This window comes from Geotrypetes seraphini, chromosome 9, assembly GCF_902459505.1.
Source record: "Geotrypetes seraphini chromosome 9, aGeoSer1.1, whole genome shotgun sequence".
In the NCBI taxonomy this organism is placed as follows: Eukaryota; Metazoa; Chordata; class Amphibia; order Gymnophiona; family Dermophiidae; genus Geotrypetes; species Geotrypetes seraphini.
The window spans coordinates 184,044,231-184,068,442 of record NC_047092.1 but is presented as its reverse complement, the minus strand read 5'-3'; the positions used below and the strand labels follow the sequence as shown (position 1 = coordinate 184,068,442).

The 24,212-nt window shown below is 43.7% G+C and overlaps 1 protein-coding gene across 7 annotated transcripts in view; it reads left to right on the top strand.

Moving 5' to 3' along the window:
- LPP (LIM domain containing preferred translocation partner in lipoma) overlaps nucleotides 1–24,212 on the top strand; it is a 715,450-nt gene that overhangs the window by 570,653 nt on the left and 120,585 nt on the right. For all 7 annotated transcript variants that reach the window (XM_033958126.1, XM_033958131.1, XM_033958125.1 and 4 more), the window contains one exon: nucleotides 10,257–10,922. In XM_033958126.1, coding sequence (XP_033814017.1) covers nucleotides 10,257–10,922 — 666 coding nt within the window. The remainder of the gene's footprint in view (nucleotides 1–10,256; nucleotides 10,923–24,212) is intronic.

Below are 24,212 nucleotides of genomic sequence, written 5' to 3'. Positions count from 1 at the left end.
AACCAGAAATGTTCATTTCTTCCAATCTAGCAATTTGTATATTCATTGGCTTGCCAAATTAATGTGAAAATGGAAATGATTGTATGCAAATACCTATTAGTATTAAAGACAGCCATGCAAACCCTCGGTCGCTAACTCGGCTTCAGCATCATCTCGTTACTCTCTTTACAGGGAAATATGTACATTTACTTTAATGTCTTTTTATTTCCTGTGGTATAGCAGGTCCCAGGTTTCACTTTTCATGTCGACTTTTTTGGGCTCCCTGCCCCCCCCCCCTCACCAACCTTTCACTTTCTGTAGAAGGGGGGAGGAGCTATCATTCTGCTTCACAGACAAGAGGTAGCTGCGCTTTCCAGAAAAGGTTTTGTTCTAGTTTGTGGGCAACACTTACTACAGAGTTAGAAATAATAATAAAGTGAACTATGGAACCTAATTCTGTGAGGTTTTACTTCTGTTCTGTCTCTTGGGGGTGGGGGGAACTGAGTGAATCAAGTTTCTTGAGTCAAAAACTATTTTTGAAAAACATTAAATGAAATGTAGTCTGTTCCTCTAACAGGAAGCCAAGCTAAGCCTGTTTGTGGTATCGGATAGTCAGACCGAAAAAGATCCTTTTCTAACTTTTCTTCCCCTTTCCCTTTTTGCTTCAGAGAGATTAACCTTTGATTTCTTTGTCTTGCATTTTACTGTAAGTGGCTGACCCCATTGATGGCCCCCCCCCCCCAGAAGATGGATTTACTTCCGATCCTCTCTCCTCTTCACCCACTGCAGATACACACATACGAGTCTTCTCCAACGAGAGCAGGTTCTTCCTTGAGGCACTCATGTAGGGGTCCCTCACAGAAGAAAAGTGCAAGCCAAACATTGCTTTGAGGTAGTTGTTTTATTCTGAGGTTATACTGCATTAATCAAACACTTTAGTAACTCATATACTTCCTTTATCTGTGTCTATGAGCCCTTTTTATTTAAATAGCAGCCTTTTTGAAAGGTTTCCTGGTTCCTGGGCCAACTTTCTCTCTTCTGGCCAACTTCCTTCTCTATTTTTCTTTGGAAGACAGGAGACCCTTTCCTTTCTGAATGAATACCTCACACTCTGTTATTTTAAGGACTAGACTTTAAGCCCGTTACATTAACGGGAGATGTATTTGTCTGTCTTTCTTTCTGTCTCTCTCTCTCCTTGGCCGCTTTCTGTCTCTCTCTCTCTCCTTTGCCGCTGGCTGGCTGGCTGTCTTTCTGTCTGTCTCTCTGGCCTCCTGTCTGTCTGTAATTCTTTCTGTATGTGTCTCTCCCTGGCCCCCTGTCTGTCTTTCTTTCTTTCTCATTCCTTGGCTGCTGGCTGTCTGTTTCTCTCTGGCCCCCTGTCTGTTTATCATTCTTTTGTCTGTGTCTCTCCCTGGCCCCTTGTCTGTCTTTCTTTGTTTCTCACTCCTTGATCGCTGTCTGTCTGTCTCTCTGGCCCCCTGTCTGTTTGTCATTCTTTCTGTCTTTGTCTCTCCCTGGCCCCTTGTCTGTCTGTCTTTCTTTTTGTCTGTCTCTCTCCCTGACCCCCTGCCTATCTCTCTCTGGCCCCCCGAGCAAACCAAGATTGCTGCCTGCCCCCCAGCACACCCCTCTCCCCAAAACAGCCCTTTTTCCCTCTCCCTCTCCCACTCCACTTCCCTGTGCAGCAGTAGCAGCCAGACGCCTCGCAGCACCTCGAAGGACACCCTCCTGCCGTTGCTCTCACCGCCGCACATGCCGCAGGCCACCGCAACTCACAAATGGAACATGACACGGAAGCAGAAATCACATCGGCAGGGATCACGCCGTTTCAACAGCGCATATGCAGGGAAGGGTTTTATTATAGAGGATTCTCTTCCTCACAGATTTTGCCACACTGGATTTCCTCCAGTAATCCAGCTCCTGAGTTGGGCCTCTTTCTCCTTGTTCCTTCAGCTATAAGGAAGGGGACCCAGGTCAATCTCCCACTCTAACTAATACATAGAAAACACGACAGCAGATAAATAATAATAATAATTTATTCTTGTATACCACCAAAGCCATAATAGTTCAAGGCAGTTTACAATAAGAAGTACTGGACAATCATTGAAAAAATACAATACAAATCATCAGAAATACATACAAGATTAAAAAAAAGACCAAATGGCCCATCCAGTCTGCCCATCCACAGCATCCACTATCTCCTCTTCTCCCTAACAAATCCCACGCTTTCTTGAATTCGAACAAAGTCTTTGTTTCCACCACCTCTACTGGGAGACTATTCCACCCAAATACCACCATTTCTGTGAAAAAAAGCTTTTCCTTCGATTACTCCTGAGCCCGTCACCTCTTAGCTTCATCCTATGCCCTCTCATTTCAGAGCTTCCTTTTCAATGAAAGAAATTCGACTCATGCGCATTTATGCCACGTAGGTATTTAAACGTCTTTATCAACATCTCTAATTATCTCACTACTCTCTGATTTCCATCTTTTAAGCAGTTCTTAATCCTTAATAGGATATTACCTCCTAACCCATGACTTTCTAATTTCCTCAGAAGGCTTTCATGAGGTACTTTGTCAAATGCCTTTTGAAAATCGACTGGCTCATCTTTATCCACATGTTTATTCACCCCTTCAAAGAAATGTAGTAGATTGATGAGGCTAAATCCATGCTGGCTTTGTCTCATTAATCCAGGCTTATTTGTGACCTAGGATATGTAGAGGTATATTTGTAAACTGCTTAGTTATAGGTGGGGTACATCTTTAAAATAAATCCATATGCTGTGTAATTTTGTTACCTTGTTTTTCAACATTATATGTATTTTGTGTACACTACCTAGAAGTCTGATTAGGTTTGACAGAAAACAAATTTTGTACATGGTTTTTTTTTTTTTTTTAACATATGTGTGTGTGTGTATATATATATGGATGCATTTGAGCCCTGGATGTGTAGGTTTTGTGAGTCTGTCTTATTACAGAAACACAGGTGCCTGTGTTCCTCATAAAACAGCTTCAAAATAGAATTCTAGCTGATAAAAAAAAAAAAAAAAAAATTAACCCATAAATAACTATATGGTCGATATTCAGCTGATGACACTCGGCATTTTGCTGATTGGTGCCAGCACTAAATCCTAAAATTCAATGCATTGTAGCCTTTCTGAGTCAGACAATGGTCCATCAAGCCCAGTAGCTCGTTCTCACAGTGGCCAAAACCCAAAGAGTAGCAACATTCCATATAGAATCCCAAGAAACAGCAAGATTCCGGAAACCCAAAGAGTAACAAGATTCCAGAATCCCAAGGAGTAGCAACATTCCATACAGAATCCCAAAGAATAGCAAGATTCCGGAATCCCAAAGAGTAACAAGATTCTAGAATCCCAAAGAATAGCAAGATTCCGGAACCCCAAAGAGTAGCAACATTCCATGCTACCGATCCAGGGCAAGGAATGGCTTCCCCCATGTCTGTCTCAATAACAGACTATGGACTTTTCCTCCAGGAAACTGTCCAAATCTTTCTTAAAACCAGCTACGCTATCCACTCTTACCACAACCTCAGGCAAATTCTCTGAGTGAAAAAATATTTCCTCCAATTGGTTTTAAAAGTATTTCCCTGTAACTTCATCGAGTGTCCCCTAGCCTTTGTCATTTTTGACGGAGTGAAAAATCGATCCACTTGTATCTCCCCCCAGCCGTCTCTTTTCCAAACTGGAGCCCTAACCTTTTTAATCTTTCCTCATATGAGAGGAGTTCCATCCCTTTGACCATCTTGGTTGCTCTTCTGTGAAACTTTTTTTTATTATTATTTATTGAAATTTTACATAATTCACAAGAATATTCCTCTTGTACAAGTAAAACAGAAAAGAAACAAATTAAATAAACTCACAATTACTGCTATAAGGAAAATTCCATTCTTTCTTAGACCACTAACTCTGGAGGGAGAGGAGATGAATATATTGAAGAGATAACAAACATAAGTAATAACTATAATCTTGAAAGGCTTAACAGTCTTTAACCCCCTCTTTTCTTCCTACTCTTAAACATTCCGGGTAGCAAGATTTTTTTAAATCTAAAAAGGTGCGTAGCTGTTCTGGTGCATAGTAGACATATTTAACACCTTGATATTTAATTAGACATTTGCATGGATATGCTAATAAGAATGTCGCTCCAAGGGTCAAAGTCTCTACTCTCATTGCTAAGAATAATTTTCTTCGCTCCTGCGTTGTTCTCGTGACGTCTGGAAAAATCCATACTTTCTTTCCCAGAAACATTTGTTGAGCTTCTGTGAAACTTTTATATCTTTCTTGCTGATCCACTGTTTCTATTGAGAGATTTTCAATTCACCTCAAAATAGGGTTCTCTTTTCTTCACTTCAGAACTAGGAGGGTGGAGATAAATAACCTGCAAAAAAAGTGAGTTTATTTCTGTTTAAGAAACTGGAGTCCTATTGTGACCCGAGTTTTTTGAGTACAGGAACAGAACAGATATTAGATATAAAAAAATGATTTCCCTGTGGGAAAATATAACTGCAAGAGAAAACAGCCTGACATTGCAAGAGGTGCTGAGCTTCGAGGGCATAGAAGGGGTGTTCCAGGGCTCAGTAGTTCCAAAAACAGTACGACATTCACCTGTGTCCACAAGACATTGAAAAAAGAAGCCAGGTAGTTATTATAGGAAATGTTCAGATGAGTGAGAATGATTTTCAAAACTAAAAAAAGACGTGATGAAGTGGGAAATTAGTTTTCACTGCTTGAGCTCATCAGTAATTAAACCTAACTTTAATTATGTTCTTTAAACACAGTTTCACTCAGAACTGGTCGTGGATGAAAATAATTTTCCTAACAGCAGACACAGTTTTACCATCATTTAAAAAGTCTGATCAACTCAATACTCTTCCCACCTTCACATGTTTCCATTTTGGGCAGATCTGTAATTCTGGGAAAGTTAGAGGCCCAATTGGGAAGGAAGCTTGTTACACGTTCCATATAATCCCTTCGTGCTCCGTGTACAGCGTTTTAAAGGAACCATATTTATCAGTGGCTGTGTTAACACTAAAAGGCTCGACTACTGCCCCCTGAGTTCAAATCCCACATTGCAATTTCAGCCAGGCAGCCAACTTCTGGTCAACTCATCTGTCCATCCACTTATGGCTGAAGCAGCGCAGGAGCTGAATGCGTAATGGTCCCCAGGAGACATGTAGCCATTAGTGGTTCCTGTTTCGTCACCTTGTGGGGCTGTTCCAGGATCCTGTACAGATGACAGGTGACCCATGGTACCCTGGTGAAAATGCACAATTGTGCCAAACGTTTCTCTTTCTCCTTTTGCCACGCGTTCGTGGATGCCAACCCAACGTCGGAAGCTTTTCAAAAACTGGACAAAGTGCCGGGTTTTGAAAAGCCGTCCGGACATGTCCTCAAAAGAAGGACAAGTCCAGGGAAATCCGGACAGCTGGTAACCCTAGCGTGACCCCTATAAGGGCACATTAAAAGGGTCCCTAAGCTGTATGCAACTGGCTTTGAGCTTTTTTTGGTTGTTGAAAAAGGATATGTGTAATAGTGCGAGCGAGGTTTGGATTTTTGGACCCGTGAACACACAGTCAGACTTGAGCAGCAATATTGACTCCAAACAAACTCCCTGAATCCTGTTACCTCACAGGAAACCAGTCTCCTGGTTTGACGAACAGAAGTCCTGAGCTGAGCCTGGAGCTGGAGCTGGTACTGGTACTGCCATGCCCCAAACACAGTCTTCCTTAAAACCAGGTAGCGAGGCCTGGTCTTAGCCACACCTTAGAACAAGGCTGACAAATTTTGGCTTATCTCAGCCAAGCAGTATGCTGGGGCTACTTCTCTGGGAAGTGCCTTGTTGTGGAACCTGTTCCCCTGGGACCTCCCTGACTGACTCTGCTCTAGGGCATTGGAACTCCTCCCTGCCTGAGTCCCACCCCCATGACTCAGGAGGACTGCCCTTCCTCCATCAAGGTGGCTTACTCTTGCCTTTGGTGCACCATCACCCTCTGCTGTACAAAGGCATAATTGCAGTATTAGTGAAGGAGTACACCTCACTCCTTCACAATGTGATAGCAATGATTTGTGTGGAGAGAGATTCCTGTTTTAAAATGCTGTCAAAGCGAAACGTGGTAGCTTGTTGAAACAGTTTGGCCACTGGTTTGTAATTTTCAATAAGCAACATGCACATTCTCCATTATTTAAAAATCCAAAACCATATCTTGAGTTTTCCTGTCCTTTTATTTTGCTAAGGGTTGGACGATTCTTTTCTTAAGAACAGCTCTGACTGCTAATGTAACTTCTAAGATGGCAAAATGTTCACAAATATGGCATTTAGGCCTTGCTTCTAGCCACACTCACGGCTGAGAAGCTGCTTTCCTTTGACTGAGCAAAGGTATGTGGGCATTTCAGGGGATATTGGATACTTTTTCTGCAAAACAGAGAAATAAGGCAGCTCCAAATATCTGATAATAATAATAAAAAAAATCTTCCTATGAAAAGTAATTGTGTCTCCTGTTCTGCTTAGGATTAGCAGTCATTATCGATAAGAACATCCATACTCAGTCATACCGATGGTAAACCTAACTCAGTATTCTGGTTCCAACAGCGGCCAATCCAGGTCATAAGTACCTGACAGAAACCCAAATAGAATCCGGAATCCTAGAAAGCAGCAACATTCCATGCAGAATCCCAAGAATCCGGAATCCCAGAGAGCAGAAACATTCCATGCAGAATCCCAAACCATAACAAGATTCCGGAATCCCAGAGAGCAGCAACATTCCATGCAGAATCCCAAGAATCCAGAATCCCAGAAAGCAGCAACATTCCATGCAGAATCCCAAGAATTCGGAATCCCAGAGAGCAGCAACATTCTATGCAGAATCCCAAGAATCCGGAATCCCAGAAAGCAGCAACATTCCATGCAGAATCCCAAGAATCCGGAATCCCAGAGAGCAGAAACATTCCATGCAGAATCCCAAACCATAACAAGATTCCGGAATCCCATAGAGCAGCAACATTCCATGCAGAATCCCAAGAATCCAGAATCCCAGAAAGCAGCAACATTCCATGCAGAATCCCAAGTATCCGGAATTCCAGAGAGCAGCAACATTCCATGCAGAATCCCAAGAATCCGGAATCCCAGAAAGCAGCAAGATTCCATGCAGAATCCCAAGAATCCGGAATCCCAGAGAGCAGCAACATTCCATGCAGAATCCCAAGAATCCGGAATCCCAGAGAGCAGAAAAATTCCATGCAGAATCCCAAACCATAACAAAATTCCGGAATCCCAGAGAGCAGCAACATTCTATGCAGAATCCCAAGAATCCGGAATCCCAGATAGCAGCAACATTCTATGCAGAATCCCAAGAATCCGGAATCCCAGAAAGCAGCAACATTCCATGCAGAATCCCAAGTATCCGGAATTCCAGAGAGCAGCAAAATTCCATGCAGAATCCCAAGAATCCGGAATCCCAGAAAGCAGCAAAATTCCATGCAGAATCCCAAGAATCCGGAATCCCAGAGAGCAGCAACATTCCATGCAGAATCCCAAGAATCCGGAATCCCAGATAGCAGGAACATTCTATGCAGAATCCCAAGAATCTGGAATCCCAGAGAGCAGCAACATTCCATGCAGAATCCCAAGAATCCGGAATCCCAGAAAGCAGCAACATTCCATGCAGAATCCCAAGAATCTGGAATCCCAGAAAGCAGCAACATTCCATGCAGAATCCCAAAGCATAACAAGATTCCGGAATCCCAGAGAGCAGCTAGATTCCAGAATCCAAAGTGTAGACTCTCGTAGCACACAGTATGTCAAACCTCATTAAAGCTCTTTATTGTCCTGACATGGCATTTGTACAAGTGAATAAAGGTTTAATATCTTTGTAAGCTCTGCATAGTTAACCAAACACTAACCATTATAAACCCAAATAAGTCAGAGTAATGCTGTGATAACGTTTTCATTCAAAACATGAATACAGCACAAAGAACTGAAGAGCAGATCAGAACCCCATGCAAGCACAGACAGCTGTCGAGTGAATCTTCATCGTAACCCTATGCTGGCATTACAGTGATTCACACAAGGCCTGAATACAGCACAGACAGCTGTCGAGTGAATTTTTATCGTAACCCTCTGCTGGCATTACAGTGATTCACACAAGGCCTGAATACAGCACAGACAGCTGAAAGATGCACTTGGGAAAAGAGCAGTGAAAATAATAGATGGCAGCACTCTGAAGTTGCTCATCTTTTAATCCTAGAAGAATGTGGAAATATTAAATTAGAATCCTGTAGGCCATGTTAACAGGGAGAGCTAGGAAAACGCCCAGAGAGGAAGCCACAGTACTGCTCTTGCTTCTGTAGGGCAATAATTCTGCCCATTTGCTGTTCAATGTCTGTTAACGGTGCCATTTTTCTAGGGAAGGTGTGGTTGTTTTACAGGGCCCAGGGCTACAGCAGAGCACACGAGCTCTGAGGAAATGATAGGTTTTTACATACTTGTACCTTTCAGGAGCAAAGAGAAAAGTGCATTCCAAAGAAAACAGAGCACAAGCAGTACAGAGTGTTTTTCGGGAGCCCTGAGCACATGTCCAGAGAAACAGATTCTTGTTCTGTCATCTGAGCACCAACACGTTACATAGTTTGAGCTTTCAGGTCCCTCGTTACTCTCCCTCACCCCATTTAAAACAAATAGGAGAAAATATGTTTTTCACTCAGTATAAAGTTAAACTCTGGAACTCACAAGTGGTAAAAACATGTCATGTAGCTGGGTTTAAAAAAGGTTTAGACAAATTCCTGGAAGGAAAGTCCATAAATTATTATTACGCAAACATAGAAAAACAGAGTAAAATGAAGGCAGATAAAGACCATATGGCCTATCTAGCAGCGAATGACACGGGGCCGTCCCCATGATTAACCATCCTTATGTCATTCTTTAAGGCGAAAGTATGAATGGACACCGCCATTGACCCTCATGCCTTGCATTGAAGAATGCTGGAGTAGAAGGACCGAGGTTGAAATAGATGCTAAAGAATGACACGGGATGATTTCATGCGGTTATTTGCAGTGACAGGGACGGTGACAAATTCTCTACTTTAGTCTGCCTTACCATGCCGTCTCCTATCCCCTCCTCTCCCTTAGAAATACAACGTACTCGTCCCAAGCTTTTTTGAATAAAGATGCACTTTTTAGGTGGATTACAAAAGAAGTGAGTTGGACATTTCCAGGAACATTACAGGTTTAGGAGACTTATTCCGAAGCATGGGAAACTTAGGTCATGACAGAGTTCCCAAAAAGCAGGATCTTTATATCCCTTCAGAGGCTTTTGTAATCGGGCAATGTTAACAGGATGTGGGCTAGATGGTGGTCCATTTGCGCTGCCTGTATTGCTAATAATCCGTCGTATAATCTCTTGCGATGTGTGCCTTTGATGGGGGGGAGGGATAAATGGAGTCTGAGTTCTCCTTGGTCTGGCTGAGGCGTTCCAGATAAGGCGATCGTTCAGATGGGTGGGGGTAGCGCCATTCAAGGATTTGTATAGTAGACAGTAGAATTTGAATTATTTTCGAGCTTGTATTGGGAGCCAGTGCATGTCTAGGCATGTTTCATAGTTTCAGTTTATTTAAATTTTGATTGAACACTTATCCAAAGGTACAAAGCATTGTTTTGAATAAAGATGTGGTGATGTGGCCATATTTGTTTAGTGAGAAGTCTTATATCTATCATCATAGGGTTACCAGATTTTAGCCCCACCCCCAGGCCCGCCCACTTCCTTCCCGTTATGCCCCAGCTCCGCCCTCAGGTCTGCCCCCAGCCCTGCCCTCGCTGCCTGTTCGTCGAGTAGAAAGGCATCCACGCGCGATGATGTATCGTTTCCTCTGGTTTTCATAGCCAGCATTAAATCTAAATGTTGTACCATTTTTCAAGCTTTAACTAAGTTCCTTCTCGTATTATCCATACCACTGGGGGGGGGGGGTGCCACCCTTTTGCAAATATTGGTTTCATCTGCAAACCTATAAACTTTACCAGCAGATTTGGGTATCTTGTATCATTGTATCTTGCAACTTTTGGGGATTCTGCCAGCCAGGTCCTGGCTACTGGACTATATACACCCTTGGTCTGACCCAGCCTTATGGTCTCAAAGTCAGCTTTTATTTTGGCAGGGGCCTTGAAACCATTTACTGAGTTTTACATTGATGTTCTGTTTTCTTTGCAACTCTTTGATTTGATTTTGGCTGTTTGCAGTGGTTTCTGATCATTTCTTTTTTTTTTTTTTAGGGCTCCTCAGCAATCTCTCCCCCAGGAAACACGCCTGTCACAGGACATAAGAGAATGACAATTCCCACCCAGCCACCGTTAACTGCCACCAAGAAATCCACGACTAAGCCACAGCCGCAGTCCACCTCTCAGCCTTCTCCAGCAGGCATCGTGAAGCCTCAAGCTCAGCCAGTGCCAGCATCGTATGCCACCACATCCACGCCTACCAGGCCAACTTTCAATGTCCAGGTGAAATCCGCCCAGCCAAGCCCTCACTTTATGCCATCGGGCCCCCAGCCTGGACAACAGTACAGTTTACAACCAACCCAGCCCTATCAAGGGTTTCAGCCAGCCCGGTCCCCAGGACCGGTCCAGTATTCTCCTTCTCAGCCCCGTGGCCCTGAGTATGGGTATTCTCCACCCCAACCCGTCCGCCAGCCAGAGCCAGACTATCACTATCCCCCAGCTGTCCAGAATGTGTATCAAGACCCCTATTACCCTATGGGTCTTGGCTACGGTGTAAGAAATGATTCAGAACCAGCTTATGGTCCACAGCCTACTTGGAGGCCAGAACCAGCACCAGCGTATTCCCTTTCTACAGGCCAGAGTCCAGCAGGAGCATATCCGCCAGCCAGCACCAAGAAGGCCTACATCACTGATCCAACGCCATTGCCACAAGCGCCAAAGGTAAGAAAGAAATTCATATGTTAGGCTACACAGAGCAAATGCTTTCAATTTGTTTACAGTTCATTGGGCTTTTGTCCCCAGTTTTTGGACTTTTATTTTTTATTTGTTTCATGTATTTACTTAATTAAAATAATGCTTTTTAGCATAAACTCTATTTTTAAGGTGTTCTAATAAACTAAGAGGCACGTTTACTGAAGCTTAGTGCATGTTAAATGTTGCTTATCCTATTTTATACCTATGGGCCACCTTAGTGCACGCTAAGATTTAGTAAAAGGGCCCCCAAATGTATGGTAACCAATGAGCATCACCAGTAGACGGTGTATTCATTGGAAGATCCATTTGCAAGGTTGGATAAGTTCCTACTGGAACGGAACATACGCAAGTAAGGCTAGACTCAAATAGGGTGCTGGTCTTTGACCTAAGGGCTGCCGCGTGAGCGGACTGCTGGGCACGATGGTCTGACCCAGCAGCGGAAAATCTTATGTTCTTATGGAGTCAGAACCAGTCAAGCCATTGGTTGGATCCAGTTAAGCAGAACCGGCTTACTAAAACATCATCCCCCAGATTCTATATACAATTCGTTGCCGTTATTCACGCGTTCACGATGCACAATCTTAGTAAGAGAGGGGGTGAATTGGCAAAATTCCCTTAAAAAAATTAATTGTTTAATTAGCGCCTACCCGATTCTATAAAAGATAGGTGCCTAACGCCTAAGTGGGCGTTTCTATGGGCGGAGCATGATTTAGGCACTGTGAAGCGCGATTCTCCAAGAACTCAGACGCCTGAAATGTACGGCATTGAAATCCTCGTCTACATTTCAGGCGCCTAAGCTTTTACGTAGGTGCCACTAGCCATGATTCTATAAACGGCGCCCAAGTGGGATTGACAGCGGTTGGCGTCTATTTTTTTAAGTGCCAGCCAATGTAGGCCATTGACCCATCGCTCATAATCATCCCTCCCCAGTATCTAATAAATTCCTTAGCCCGTTTAAAAGGAATGCGCAGTGCTGTGTACGCCTTTCAGTGCTAGAGAAGGAGGAGGACGACGATTTGTACCCCATTCACTCACCTCCCTAATCAAAGGCGCACAGCGCACGAAGATGTACAACAGCCTAAGAGCAACGCAAGCAGCGAAACTAGATCACCACCTCGCCAACGTACTGACAGCTACGACCGACTACAAAACATTCCGAAGGGAAATTAAAACCCTGCTATTCAGAAAATTTATCAAGAGAAACTAGTACTTCACCTTAGCTATTCCCAGTCTTGTAAATTTCCCAGCTAAGACTACCCTATCCCGTAATTCTCCTGGAAATGTCCAGTTTTCCTCTTTCATAATCCGCCTAGAACTACAAAGTATTGGCGGAAGTCACTAATGTAATGTAGTACTTCCATAGGGACCACTCAAGTTGTTCACTTAAATTAATCCGGAGAGCTTCACATTTTCTCTTATTAATTTAATTTATTTAAAACATTTCTATCCCGCATCTATGCCGGTAACAACGATTCATGCATAGTTAAAACACCTAAAATGCAGCATCTGATAGATAGGACCCTGAAGCCGTCGGCACAATGCGCGGCAGCGGCAAAGAAGGCAAATAGAATGTTGGGCATGATAAAGAAAGGAATCTCGAGTAGATCGGAGAAAGTTATAATGCCGCTTTATAGGGCAATGGTCAGACCACACTTGGAATACTGCGTCCAACATTGGTCTCCCTACCTAAAGAAGGATATAAAACTGCTGGAGAGGGTGCAGAGACGAGCAACAAAACTGGTGAAGGGTATGGAAAAACTGGAATACGAGGACAGACTTATAACACTAGGATTATTCTCCCTTGAGAAAAGGAGACTGCGTGGGGATATGATCGAGACCTTCAAAATACTGAAAGGAATCGACAAAATAGAGCAGAGAAGATTATTTACATTGTCCAATTTGACACGGACTAGAGGACATGTAATGAAGCTAAGGGGGGACAGGTTCAGGACTAATGTCAGGAAGTTCTGCTTCACTCAGAGAGTGGTTGACACCTGGAATGCCCTCCCAGATGAGATTATTGCGGAATCGACCGTCCTAGGCTTCAAGAGCAAACTAGATGCATATCTCCTTAAGAGAGGCATGTAAGGATATGGTGGACTATAAATTACGACAGGTGTACACCTGGCAGGGCCTCCGCGTGTGCGGATCGCCGGACTTGATGGACCGAAGGTCTGATCCGGAGATGGCATTTCTTATGTTCTTATGAAACCAGTGCCCTAAAAATAAGGCCCCATAACTTGCAAATTACACATTGCCCAGTCTTGAAAAGGCCAATGGGGAAAAAAATAAGCTTTCAAACTTTTCCGAAATGCCAGAAAAGTCAGAAATTAAGACGAATGGAATCTGGAATTGAATTCCATAATGAAGGTCCAGCCACCTGAAACATTCGGGATCAATTTACAACTTTAGAAACCGAGCAAAGTGGGGGAACAACCAAGAGGTCTCAAAGGGTGACCAGGTACATAGTTCTGCAATAAGGAGGCAATGGCAACAGGTCATGAACAGATTTAAATCCCAAAGTCAATATCTTCCAGAACGAAGGAAGTTATCCTGCCACTGTATCGAGCGATGGTGCGCCCACATTTGGAATACTGCGTCCAATACTGGTCGCCATACCTCAAGAAGGACATGGCAATACTCGAGAGGGTCCAGAGGAGAGCAACGAGGATGATAAAGGGCATGGAGAACCTTTCATATGCCGAACGGTTGGACAGGATGGGACTCTTTACCCTGGAAAAGTGGAGACTGAGAGGGGACATGATAGAGACTTATAAAATCATGAAAGGCATAGAGAAGGTGGAGAGGGACAGATTCTTTAGACTAGCAGGGACAACTAAAACAAGAGGTCATTCAGAAAAACTGAGAGGAGACGGATTCAAAACGAATGCAAGGAAGTTCTTCTTCATTCAACGGGTGGTAGACACCAGGAACGCGCTTCCCGGAGAGGTGATAAGACAGAGTACAATTCTGGGGTTCAAAAAGGGACTGGATGACTTCCTGGAAGCGAAGGGGATAACAGGGTACAGATAGAGGTTTACCTTACAGGACATTAAGCGAAAAGGGTATGGACGCTTTAGGTTAGGTAGGGAACACTTACAGGTCATGGACCTGGGGGGCCGCCGCGGGAGCGGACTGCCGGGTACGATGGACCCCTGGTCTGACCCGGCAGAGGCAGTGCTTATGCTCTTATGTTCTTATATAATTGGCAACCAATGGAGTTCGGCTAGTAGAGGTGTGACTTGTGAATAGCGAGGCAATCTGGCTATTACCTGAGCCACTTGCAGAGCCCTTAAAGAAGCCACAAAGAAGGGAGTTACAATAGCTTAGGTGTAACCAGTCTAAAGTTTGCAAATGACAACAGATCTCGTCATTTTAGAATTTGATTTCTAGATAGCCATAACTACCTCTGTATTTCTTGGATTAAGACTGAGAGGGACATGAGTAGGCAGCTGTTACCCATATAAAAAGTGACATTGGTGGGGAATAATGCAACCTTACAATTGCTACATCCTATCTGGAATCTCATTAAAGAGAATAAGAGATCAAGCCTTGTCTTAGGTCCCTTTTAAGCCTAAAAGACGCATTGATATTTATACCAACTGTAGGGGAAGCAACCGATGGTCTCAACCCAGTGGACATAAATCAAAAAATATATAATTCCAGTTGAAATATGCACTGGTGGCAAATGCTCAATGCCTTAACCCTTATAAACCCTTTCTGGAAACGTCAATCGCTCCTCCTAAACTTACTTGCTCCACTTCATCACTGACGCTGAAACCGTGGATTGAAGACAAAGTTTTATTTTATTTTTCTTTCCAGCTTATGATTTATCTTTAATCTTATCTATTGTTTTGCCTTTTGTCTTTGTTTTGTTCTATTTCTATCATTTAAATTTCTCCAGAATTCTACTGTTCAACGTCTCCCCCTTCTGCTTCTATTCCTTTCTCTCCTCTCTTCTACCTTCCAAAGTATTTAGATCAATGCTGTCTTGTTAAAATGTTTATTTTATTTTTATTTTTCTTCTAACTCTACTTTTCACTTCTCTATTACCCTCCAGGTACTTTAGTTAGATTGTGAGCCTTCGGGACAGTAAGGGAATTTTTCAAGTACCTTTCTTATTTCTAATCTTAATGTATATTTTCTGTAAACCGCTTAGAACCTAACGGATGTAGCGGTATATAAGAAATAAATTACATTACATTACATTACTTCAAACAACTGTAGCCAGATAGGGGAAACGCCTCTGATGCTGCAAAGCCAACGTTGCTTTGTTGCAATGGGAGGGAGCTTAAATAGTTTTTTAACTCCCTTTCAGCTTTTCGATCACTGACGAAACAACCCCTATGTTATGCATTAAATAATAATACAAAAAACAAACAGCACTTAACTCTGAGTCAATGAAAGCTGACAGTGGCCATCGTTTCATGATCTGCCGCTGATTTCTTCAGGGCTCGGAAGTATTATCCACACGGCCTTACCCCGCAGACTCGACGTGTCGATAACACTTCCGAGCCCTGAAGAAATGATCGGCAGATCGTGAAACGATGCAGCATCTGAGGCGTTTCCCCCTATCTAGCTATAGTTGTTTGAAGTAGAAGGTTTATAAGGGTTAAGGCACTGAGCATTTGCCACCAGTGCATATTTCAACTGGAATTATATATTTTTTGATTTATGTGGAAATTTTTTCCAGTTCCTCCATTTTTTGTTGTCTCAACCCAGTGGATACATTTCTTGTCCACCTTACACAATACCTGAAACACTCAACCTAATCCAAGCCTTTTTCAACATCAGCTGTTAATAGCTTGGGAAAGGGATTATATGCATTTGATGGAGTGGACTTTGGACCTCAAAAATGCCTTTCTAACAACTTGATTACTCTGCAAAATGCCTCCTGCCTCTCATATTTGCTATACCAGAGAAACATAGCTACCTTTCTGAAAGCTTTTATCCTTTGTCAAAGCTCCAGAACAGAAAGGAAACAGGATTTGCCTATTTTCTGGTTGTATTTTAAAAGCCAGTGCTACTATAGAAGGCTTTTTGTAATATCGCTGTCTGTATACAGTCTCTTCCTCTGTAAACTGCTTTGAACTATTTGTGGTATTGTGGTATATAAAAATACAGTAATAACTTGGAATCCGAACTTAATCCGTTCCAGAACCCCGTTCGAGTTCCAAGACAATTTTTCCCAATGAAAACAATAGAAACTGGATTAATCCGTTCCTGGGTCCCACAAACTCAAATTTTAACAGGAAATACACTGGATTTTAAGGTAAAATATTAACAAATATTCCAAAGCAGCATTCAGATTCTGGGGCACAAACACACACGTACAATGTGCAGGGCGTTCGGATTCCAAGACAAAATTTACTACAAAAAAAAGTTCGGATTCCGAGATACCACTGTAAAGTTATTCTTATTATTACTAGAAATACGTAGTCTGGCCCCCTCCCCGCCTCAAAAAAAAGGCTAAGGCCACTATAGGCTAACTTTCCACAACTACTTCCTGGGATTGAGGAGCATATAAGAGCTCTAAGAATAAATGGCTCACTAACGAGAAATAGAACTGACAGACGATGAGTTTCTCGCGCACAGATAAGGAGAGATGGACAGCTTTGCTTTATAAAGCAAGGTCAAAGAAAGAAACGTTTGCACTTAGCATTTTGAGATGGAATGGACTCTGAAGGTACTTCCTACAGAAAAATGAAATAACCCAATAGGAAAGAATATCCAAATCGATGCAAAAAGGATTCTTCCTGAGATTAAAAAAATGGATATACTGGGAGATCACATGTGATATAAACGATATCAAATAATTAAATGGTAATTAACTGTGAAAGGTCCTCAGTGTACACAACTCAAAAACAGGACAAGCCTTTAATATCGAGTTGAGAGCTGCGTGATCCCAAACGGGTTTTTTCAGCGTGAAACATCCCCGGACCTTACGTGCAAAGGTGCAAATTCAGTGCCAAAACACACTATAAATAATATTTATAAATAATATTGCACATGAGCAGTGTTCCCTCTAAGCGGGCGGGTGTTGTGAGCAAACTTTTTTCACCGTGAGCCAAAAATATCGGGCGCCAGCAAGTTATGAGCCAACTCGCCCGATTCTCCTCTCGCCGCCCTGCCATCTGCCGTACGCCTCTTCCGATCGTGCGCTGTGACGAGAAACGTGTGCGCTGCGATGTAATATTTTGTGCGCCAGCGCACGCCAGCGCAGCTTAGCGGGAACACTGGTTCAAATGGTTTTATTTATTTCCCCAAATTTATTTTTGTTATATGCATTGAAAATATTTGATATTGCGTTTAAATCAAAATCTCAATAAACTTGAAACGAGTGCCCGTGAGATTGTGGGAGGGTTAAATACTCAAAACTTAGAAGTTTTTGCTACGCCAGCTTTCTGGTATCTTTACATACAGTGGCGTACCTAGCATATGTAACATCCGGGGCCCATCATTTTTTGGCACCCCCCCCCATCTGTAAGAAAAACATGATTTTTAGTAACAAACCACACGTCACACATGAGTACCTAGGAAAAGGCAGCATCTTACATATTGCAGTGAGCAGTACATCAATACACCCATTGTAAAACTAAACAAGCCAGACCAGCACAGATCAATCCTACACCGTCAATCCTAACAGAAAACCATGTCTTTCGAACACACAGAACACAGAAAACACCTTCGCCTAGTAAGGAATATGTAATCACAAACTAACCCCTCCCTCTTTTACAAAACTGTAGTGTGGATTTTAGCTACGGAGGTAACAGCTCTGATGCTCATAAAATTCTGAGCATCAGAGCTGCTACCGCTAAAAACGCTTCACAGTTTTGTAAAAGGGGGGATAAAATAAAAATACATAGACAAAGGTTAAATTGAACCAGCAAGAAGCTGGACTCTGCATACAATGCTTCACAGAAACAGTGACACATGTCTCCTAAAGCAATAAATAAATAGAAATTTTTTTCTACCTTTGTCTTCTGTGGTTTCAACTTTCCTCATCTTCTTGTAACTCTCTTCCTTCCATTCACTGTCTGCCGTCTCTCTTCCCCTATATGGCATCTTCTCTCCTTCTATGCCCCTTCCAGAAACTGTATGCCTCCCCCTTCCATCTCTCCTTTCACCCCATTGGTCTGGCATCTCTCTCCTCGCCTTCCCTCTCCCACACCTCTCCTCATAGTCTGGTATCTCCCCTTCCCTGATTCTCTGGCATCTCTCTCCTTTCCTTTTCTTCCATCTTTCGTTCCCCCTCCATGCTCTCACATCTCCCCCTTCCTTTTCCCTTAGACTGGCATACCTTCCTCCTATGCTCCAAGCCCTGGCATCTCCTTTAATTCCCTCCCTCATCTTCCTTCTCCCTCCAGCTGGGTACCGCAACACTCTTCCCTGCAGCTCTGCACTTCCCCACAATTGCCATGCTTCGGTTCCTCTTCTTCCTTCCTTCCTCCCCCCCCCCCCCCCCCCCCCGGCGGGACCCTGCGGCACCATCAACTCTTACTCCCTCTAATGTCGGCCCTGCAGCTCCAGACTTCCTCGCACCTTCTCCCCTCCCCCTTTGGATCGCTATTATTTTAAATGTTATAGCCGCGGAGCTGTATCCATCAGTGGAGATGTCTAACCTCGGCCTGCCCCGGAACTCTTACTGCAGCAGCCGCCCGTCTAGGCAGGAACAGGAAGTCACTGTTGCAGTAAGAGTTCCGGGGCAGGCCGAGGTTAGACATCTCCACTGATGGATACAGCTCCGCGGCTATAACATTTAAAATAATAGCGATCCAAAGGGGGAGGGGAGAAGGTGCGAGGAAGTCTGGAGCTGCAGGGCCGACATTAGAGGGAGTAAGAGTTGATGGTGCCGCAGGGTCCCGCGGGGGGGGGGGGGAAGGAAGGAAGGAAGAAGAGGAACCGAAGCATGGCAATTGTGGGGAAGTGCAATCCCCCCAATGCGTCCCCTTACCTTACCTCCCCTTACCTTTGCGACGCGTGTGTGCGCTGTGAAGAGAAACTTTGCGCTGCGATGTAATATTTTGTGCGCGCGCGCAGGCCAACGCACCTTAGCGGGAACACTGCACATGAGTATATAGTGTGTTTTGGTACTGAATTTGCACCTTTGTACTTAAGATCCGGGGATGTTTCACGCTGAAAAAACCTGTTTGGGTTCACGCAGCTCTCAACTCGATATTACAGGCTTATCCTGATTTTGAGTTGTGTAAACTGAAGACTTTTCACAGTTAATTAAATTTTAATTATTATATATCATTTATATCACATGTGATCTCAAGTTTCAAGTTCAAGTTTCAAGTTTATTATTTTTCTTGATTAATCGCTTAATCAAATTCTCCCAGTATACCTGTTTTTTTTTATCTCAGGAAGAATCCTTTTTGCATCGTGACTTCCTTCAGGGCAGAGATTGTACTACAGCACCCGGAGGTTGTGGGTACAAACCCACCCTGCTCCTTGTGACCTTGCGCAAATCACTTAATCCCCCCATTGCCCCAGGTACATTAGATAGATTGTGAGCCAACCAGGACAGAGGGAAAAATGCTTGAGCGCCTGAATAAATTCATGTAAAGAATTCTGAGCTCCCCTGGGAGAAAGGTATAGAAAACTGAATGAATGAATAAATATTGCAGTACTCTTTTCAACCCTTTGCTCTGTGAACAGGGGCTTTGAAATGTTCCATGCATGAATCTAATTTGCTTGAAATGAATTGTCAGTCCATTAGTGAAGGATAAGGTGGTCAAATTTGCACGTAAACCATTTAGGAGACTTGAAAGCTTCAGCACCACATTTTCAAAGGCAAGAAGACCACCGTCTGTTAAAGTGGCTCCTTTCCACCCGTCCAGGGGTCTGGAATTGTTTCTCTGCAGTGAACAAATGAATCCTTTAGGAAGGATCCTCCAATATTGTCCTATTGGAGAAAAGATGGCACCATTCAAGCTGGAGCTATCTGTGGCAAAGACAGGAAAAACCACCAGAGTCAGAAAACATGGTTTCATTCCTGATCTACAAAAACAGAGTTACGGAAATCCAATTGCATGACCTATACTTGCGTTGATATTAAATCTGCTTTTACGAAGATTGCAAAGTAGGTGATGGAGATGTTTCTCAAAGTAAAATTATTGTCTGGCCACGGAGTCAACATAACATCACCATTGTCAAGCCGAACATGTTGTTTGAAGTGCCTCGTTCATGTGAGAAGGAGGTGAGCTGTCAAGGTGTCTAAGCTGCCACTTTTCCAATACTTTGCCACCCTGTTGTTCGCGTCTCCAAGGGAGTATGGCCAGCATGCTTCACTGGAGGAGCTCCCTCCCAAACAGAAGCCCATAAATCATAGTAACATAGTAACATAGTACATGACGGCAGATAAAGACACGAATGGTCCATCCAGTCTGCCCAATCTGATTCAATTTAAATTTTTTAATTTTTTCTTCTTAGCTATTTCTGGGCAAGAATCCAAAGCTTTACCCGGTACTGTGCTTGGGTTCCAACTGCCGAAATCTCTGTTAAGACTTACTCCAGCCCATCTACACCCTCTCAGCCATTGAAGCCCTCCCCAGCCCATCCTCCACCAAACGGCCATATACAGACACAGACCGTGCAAGTCTGCCCAGTACTGGCCTTAGTTCAATATTTAATCTTATTTTCTGATTCTAGATCCTCTGTGTTCATCCCACGCTTCTTTGAACTCATTGAAATCAATCATTAACCAATAAAACGTGGGGGATTAGGAAACGCTAATCATGTGATGAACTCGTCAGCGTGCCAAGAGTTTGTTTATCGTCCTCAGCCCGTCGGTGGAAGGGGACATCCAGGTTAAACTCAAAACCAAATGAAGCCATTAATGTCAAACTTGCAGTGATCACCCTAATGCTGAAGTAGGGGCTAGTCATTAATCCTTTCAAGTGGATGCAAAACCTATATATACCAAGATCCTTTCAAGTGGCGCAAAACCTATATATACCAAGATTTAGGAAAGGTTCCAAGAAGAATCAGACGAGGGACCCTGCAAGGATAACCAGTGAAGTAAAGAAAGTGATAGGAGACAAGAAAAAATCATTTTGGAAGTGGAAAAAAGATAAAACAGAAGGAAACTGGAGAGAGCACAGGAAGCATCAAAAAGAATGTCACCGAGTAGTCAGGAAAGCCAAGAAAGAGTATGAGGAGAGACTGGCCAAGGAAGCAAGAAATTTCAAACCATTTTTCCGATATGTGAAAGGGAAACAACCAGCGAGGGAGGAGGTGGGGCCCCTGGATGAGGGTGACCGGAAGGGAGTGGTGAAAGAGGAAAAAGAAGTGGCTGGTAGGCTAAACAAGTTCTTCTCGTCGGTCTTTACAATAGAGGACACAACCAGTGTGCCAGAACCGGAAAAAATCTTCAGGGGAGATCAAGAGGGGAAATTATCATGCATGGAGGTAAGCCTCGAAGACGTTCTCAGACAGATAGATAGATTAAGAACGGACAAAGCTCCGGGCCCAGATGGGATCCACCCGAGAATACTGAAAGAGCTCAGAGATGAAACAGCAGAGCTACTGCAGCATATTTGCAACCTGTCCTTGAGAACAGGGGTAATCCCGGAGGACTGGAAGATAGCGAATGTTACACCGATCTTCAAAAAAGGATCGAGAGGCGACCCGGGAAACTACAGACCGGTGAGCTTAACCTCTGTTCCGGGGAAGATGGCCGAATCACTGATCAGGGAAGGTATCAATGAGCATATAGAAAAAAATAATCTGATGAGATCGAGCCAGCATGGTTTCTGTAAAGGCCGATCATGCCAGACAAATCTACTGCAGTTCTTTGAGGGGATAAATAAGCAATTGGACCAAGGTGACCCAGTAGACATTATATATCTAGATTTCCAAAAAGCCTTCGACAAGGTGCCCCATGAACGCTTACTGAAGAAACTGTGGAGCCACGGGGTGGAAGGGGACGTGCACAGATGGATCAAAAATTGGCTGGCGGACAGGAAACAGAGGGTAGGAGTAAAGGGGCACTACTCTGACTGGATAGGGGTCACAAGTGGTGTTCCGCAAGGGTCAGTGCTGGGACCACTGCTGTTCAATATATTTATTAATGATCTAGAAATGGGGACAAAGTGCAAAGTTATCAAGTTCGCGGATGACACAAAACTCTCCAGCAGGGTCAGAACTGTTGAGGAATGCAAAGAACTGCAGAGCGACCTGAACAAACTGAGTGAGTGGGCAAAAAAATGGCAGATGAGCTTCAATGTGGAGAAATGTAAGGTCTTGCACATAGGGAAAGGGAACTCCATGTACAGCTACGCGATGGGAGGGAGGGCACTCGGGGAAGGCAAACAAGAAAAAGATCTGGGGGTATTGGTGGATAACACAATGAAGCCGGCGGCGCAATGTGCAGCGGCCTCAAAAAAAGCGAACAGAATGTTGGGCATTATCAAAAAAGGTATCACTACCAGAACGAAGGAAGTTATCCTGCCACTGTATCGAGCAATGGTGCGCCCACATCTGGAATACTGCGTCCAATACTGGTCGCCATACCTCAAGAAGGACATGGCAATACTCGAGAGGGTCCAGAGGAGGGCAACGAGGATGATAAAGGGTATGGAGAACCTTTCATATGCCGAACGGTTAGACAGGCTGGGGCTCTTTACCCTGAAGAAGCGGAGACTGAGAGGGGACATGATAGAGACTTATAAAATCATGAAAGGCATAGAGAAGGTGGAGAGGGACAGATTCTTTAGACTAGCAGGGACAACTAAAACAAGAGGTCATTCAGAAAAACTGAGAGGAGACAGATTCATAACGAATGCAAGGAAGTTCTTCTTCACTCAGAGGGTGGTGGACACCTGGAACTCGCTTCCCGGAGAGGTGATAAGACAGAGTACAATTCTGGGGTTCAAAAAGGGACTGGATGACTTCCTGGAAGCGAAGGGGATTACAGGGTACAGATAGAGTTACCTTACAGGACATTGAGCGAATAGGGTATGGATATTTTAGGTTAGGTAGGGAACACTTCCAGGTCATGGACCTGGGGGGCCGCTGCGGGAGCGGACTGCCGGGCACGATGGACCCTGGTCTGACCCAGCAGAGGCAATGCTTATGTTCTTATGGATGCTTAGTGAGATGAAAACTGGGCTCCTTGAATAAAGACCATTTTCCTTGGCTGGTCGGACTCCTCCTTTGCCTCTTCTGCTGTACTGTTTGTCGTTCCAAGGCAAAGTGTTTTCTTCCCTTTCAATGAATTCATTTCAGCCATTACTCTAGATGTGTTGCTCAACTTCTCTTATGACCGTTAGCTGCGTTGCTTGTGGGTCTGAAGAGCCAGAAACAAACAAGATCCTCCCTTATACACAACACAAGAAAGCGCTGTAGTGATTTGTATACATAACAGAAGGAAGAGAGAGGCCAAAATCCCAAGGCATGCTCTGAGAACATCTCTGGGTGGAATATGCGTTTCCCTGTTGAAAAATCCTTCTGGAAGCTTAATGTCCTCCGTGGTGTGCTGCAGGAACGTCGCCTTTGCTGTTTTAGTGGGGACAGAGGGGCTGGGTGAGGCATTAGTCCCACCATTACTAATAGGCAACGAACAGTGGAAGGAATCGCAGTGTCTGCTTCAGTTTTATGGATGAAGAAGCCGGAACAGTGCTCCAGCTCCAGGACACACAAAAATATGGAAATAGGGCATAACTTTATTAGTTTAGGGCAGTTTGTTTGGTTTCTCAATGCATTGCTTTTCTGTCACATATTTTTGACTCGTTTCAAAGCCCTAATTCATGTCAGCTAAATACTATTTTTTAAATTTATTTAAAAAATTTCTATTCCACATATCCGACGATTCTGCTGCTACTACTGCAGAGCTATACATTTTGACATTTATAGACGGTCCCTGCTTGGAAGAGCTTACAATCTAACTTGGACAGACAGACATGACATATAGGGTTGGGGATGCAGAACCCAAGGTGAGAGGAGTTAGGAGTCGAAAGCACTCTCAAACAGGTGGGCTTTTAAACGAGCCTTGAACGCTGCCAGCTTAATGCTCGTAGCCCTCCCGTACAGCCTCTTGCAGTAAATTTATTTCAACCCAGCAGGTATATTTTGGAGGGAATATAATGCAAAAACCTGCAAGGGAAAGACATGCTCAGGTCTCAGTTTTTGGAAGCAATTTCAGAAGGCATAGCAGTTCTCTACTGCAGAAATACCCACTGATAAATACCTTTTTGCAAGGACAACAGGCTACATGTCCTCATAGTTGACATCCAATGGAGCCCACCTGGAGAG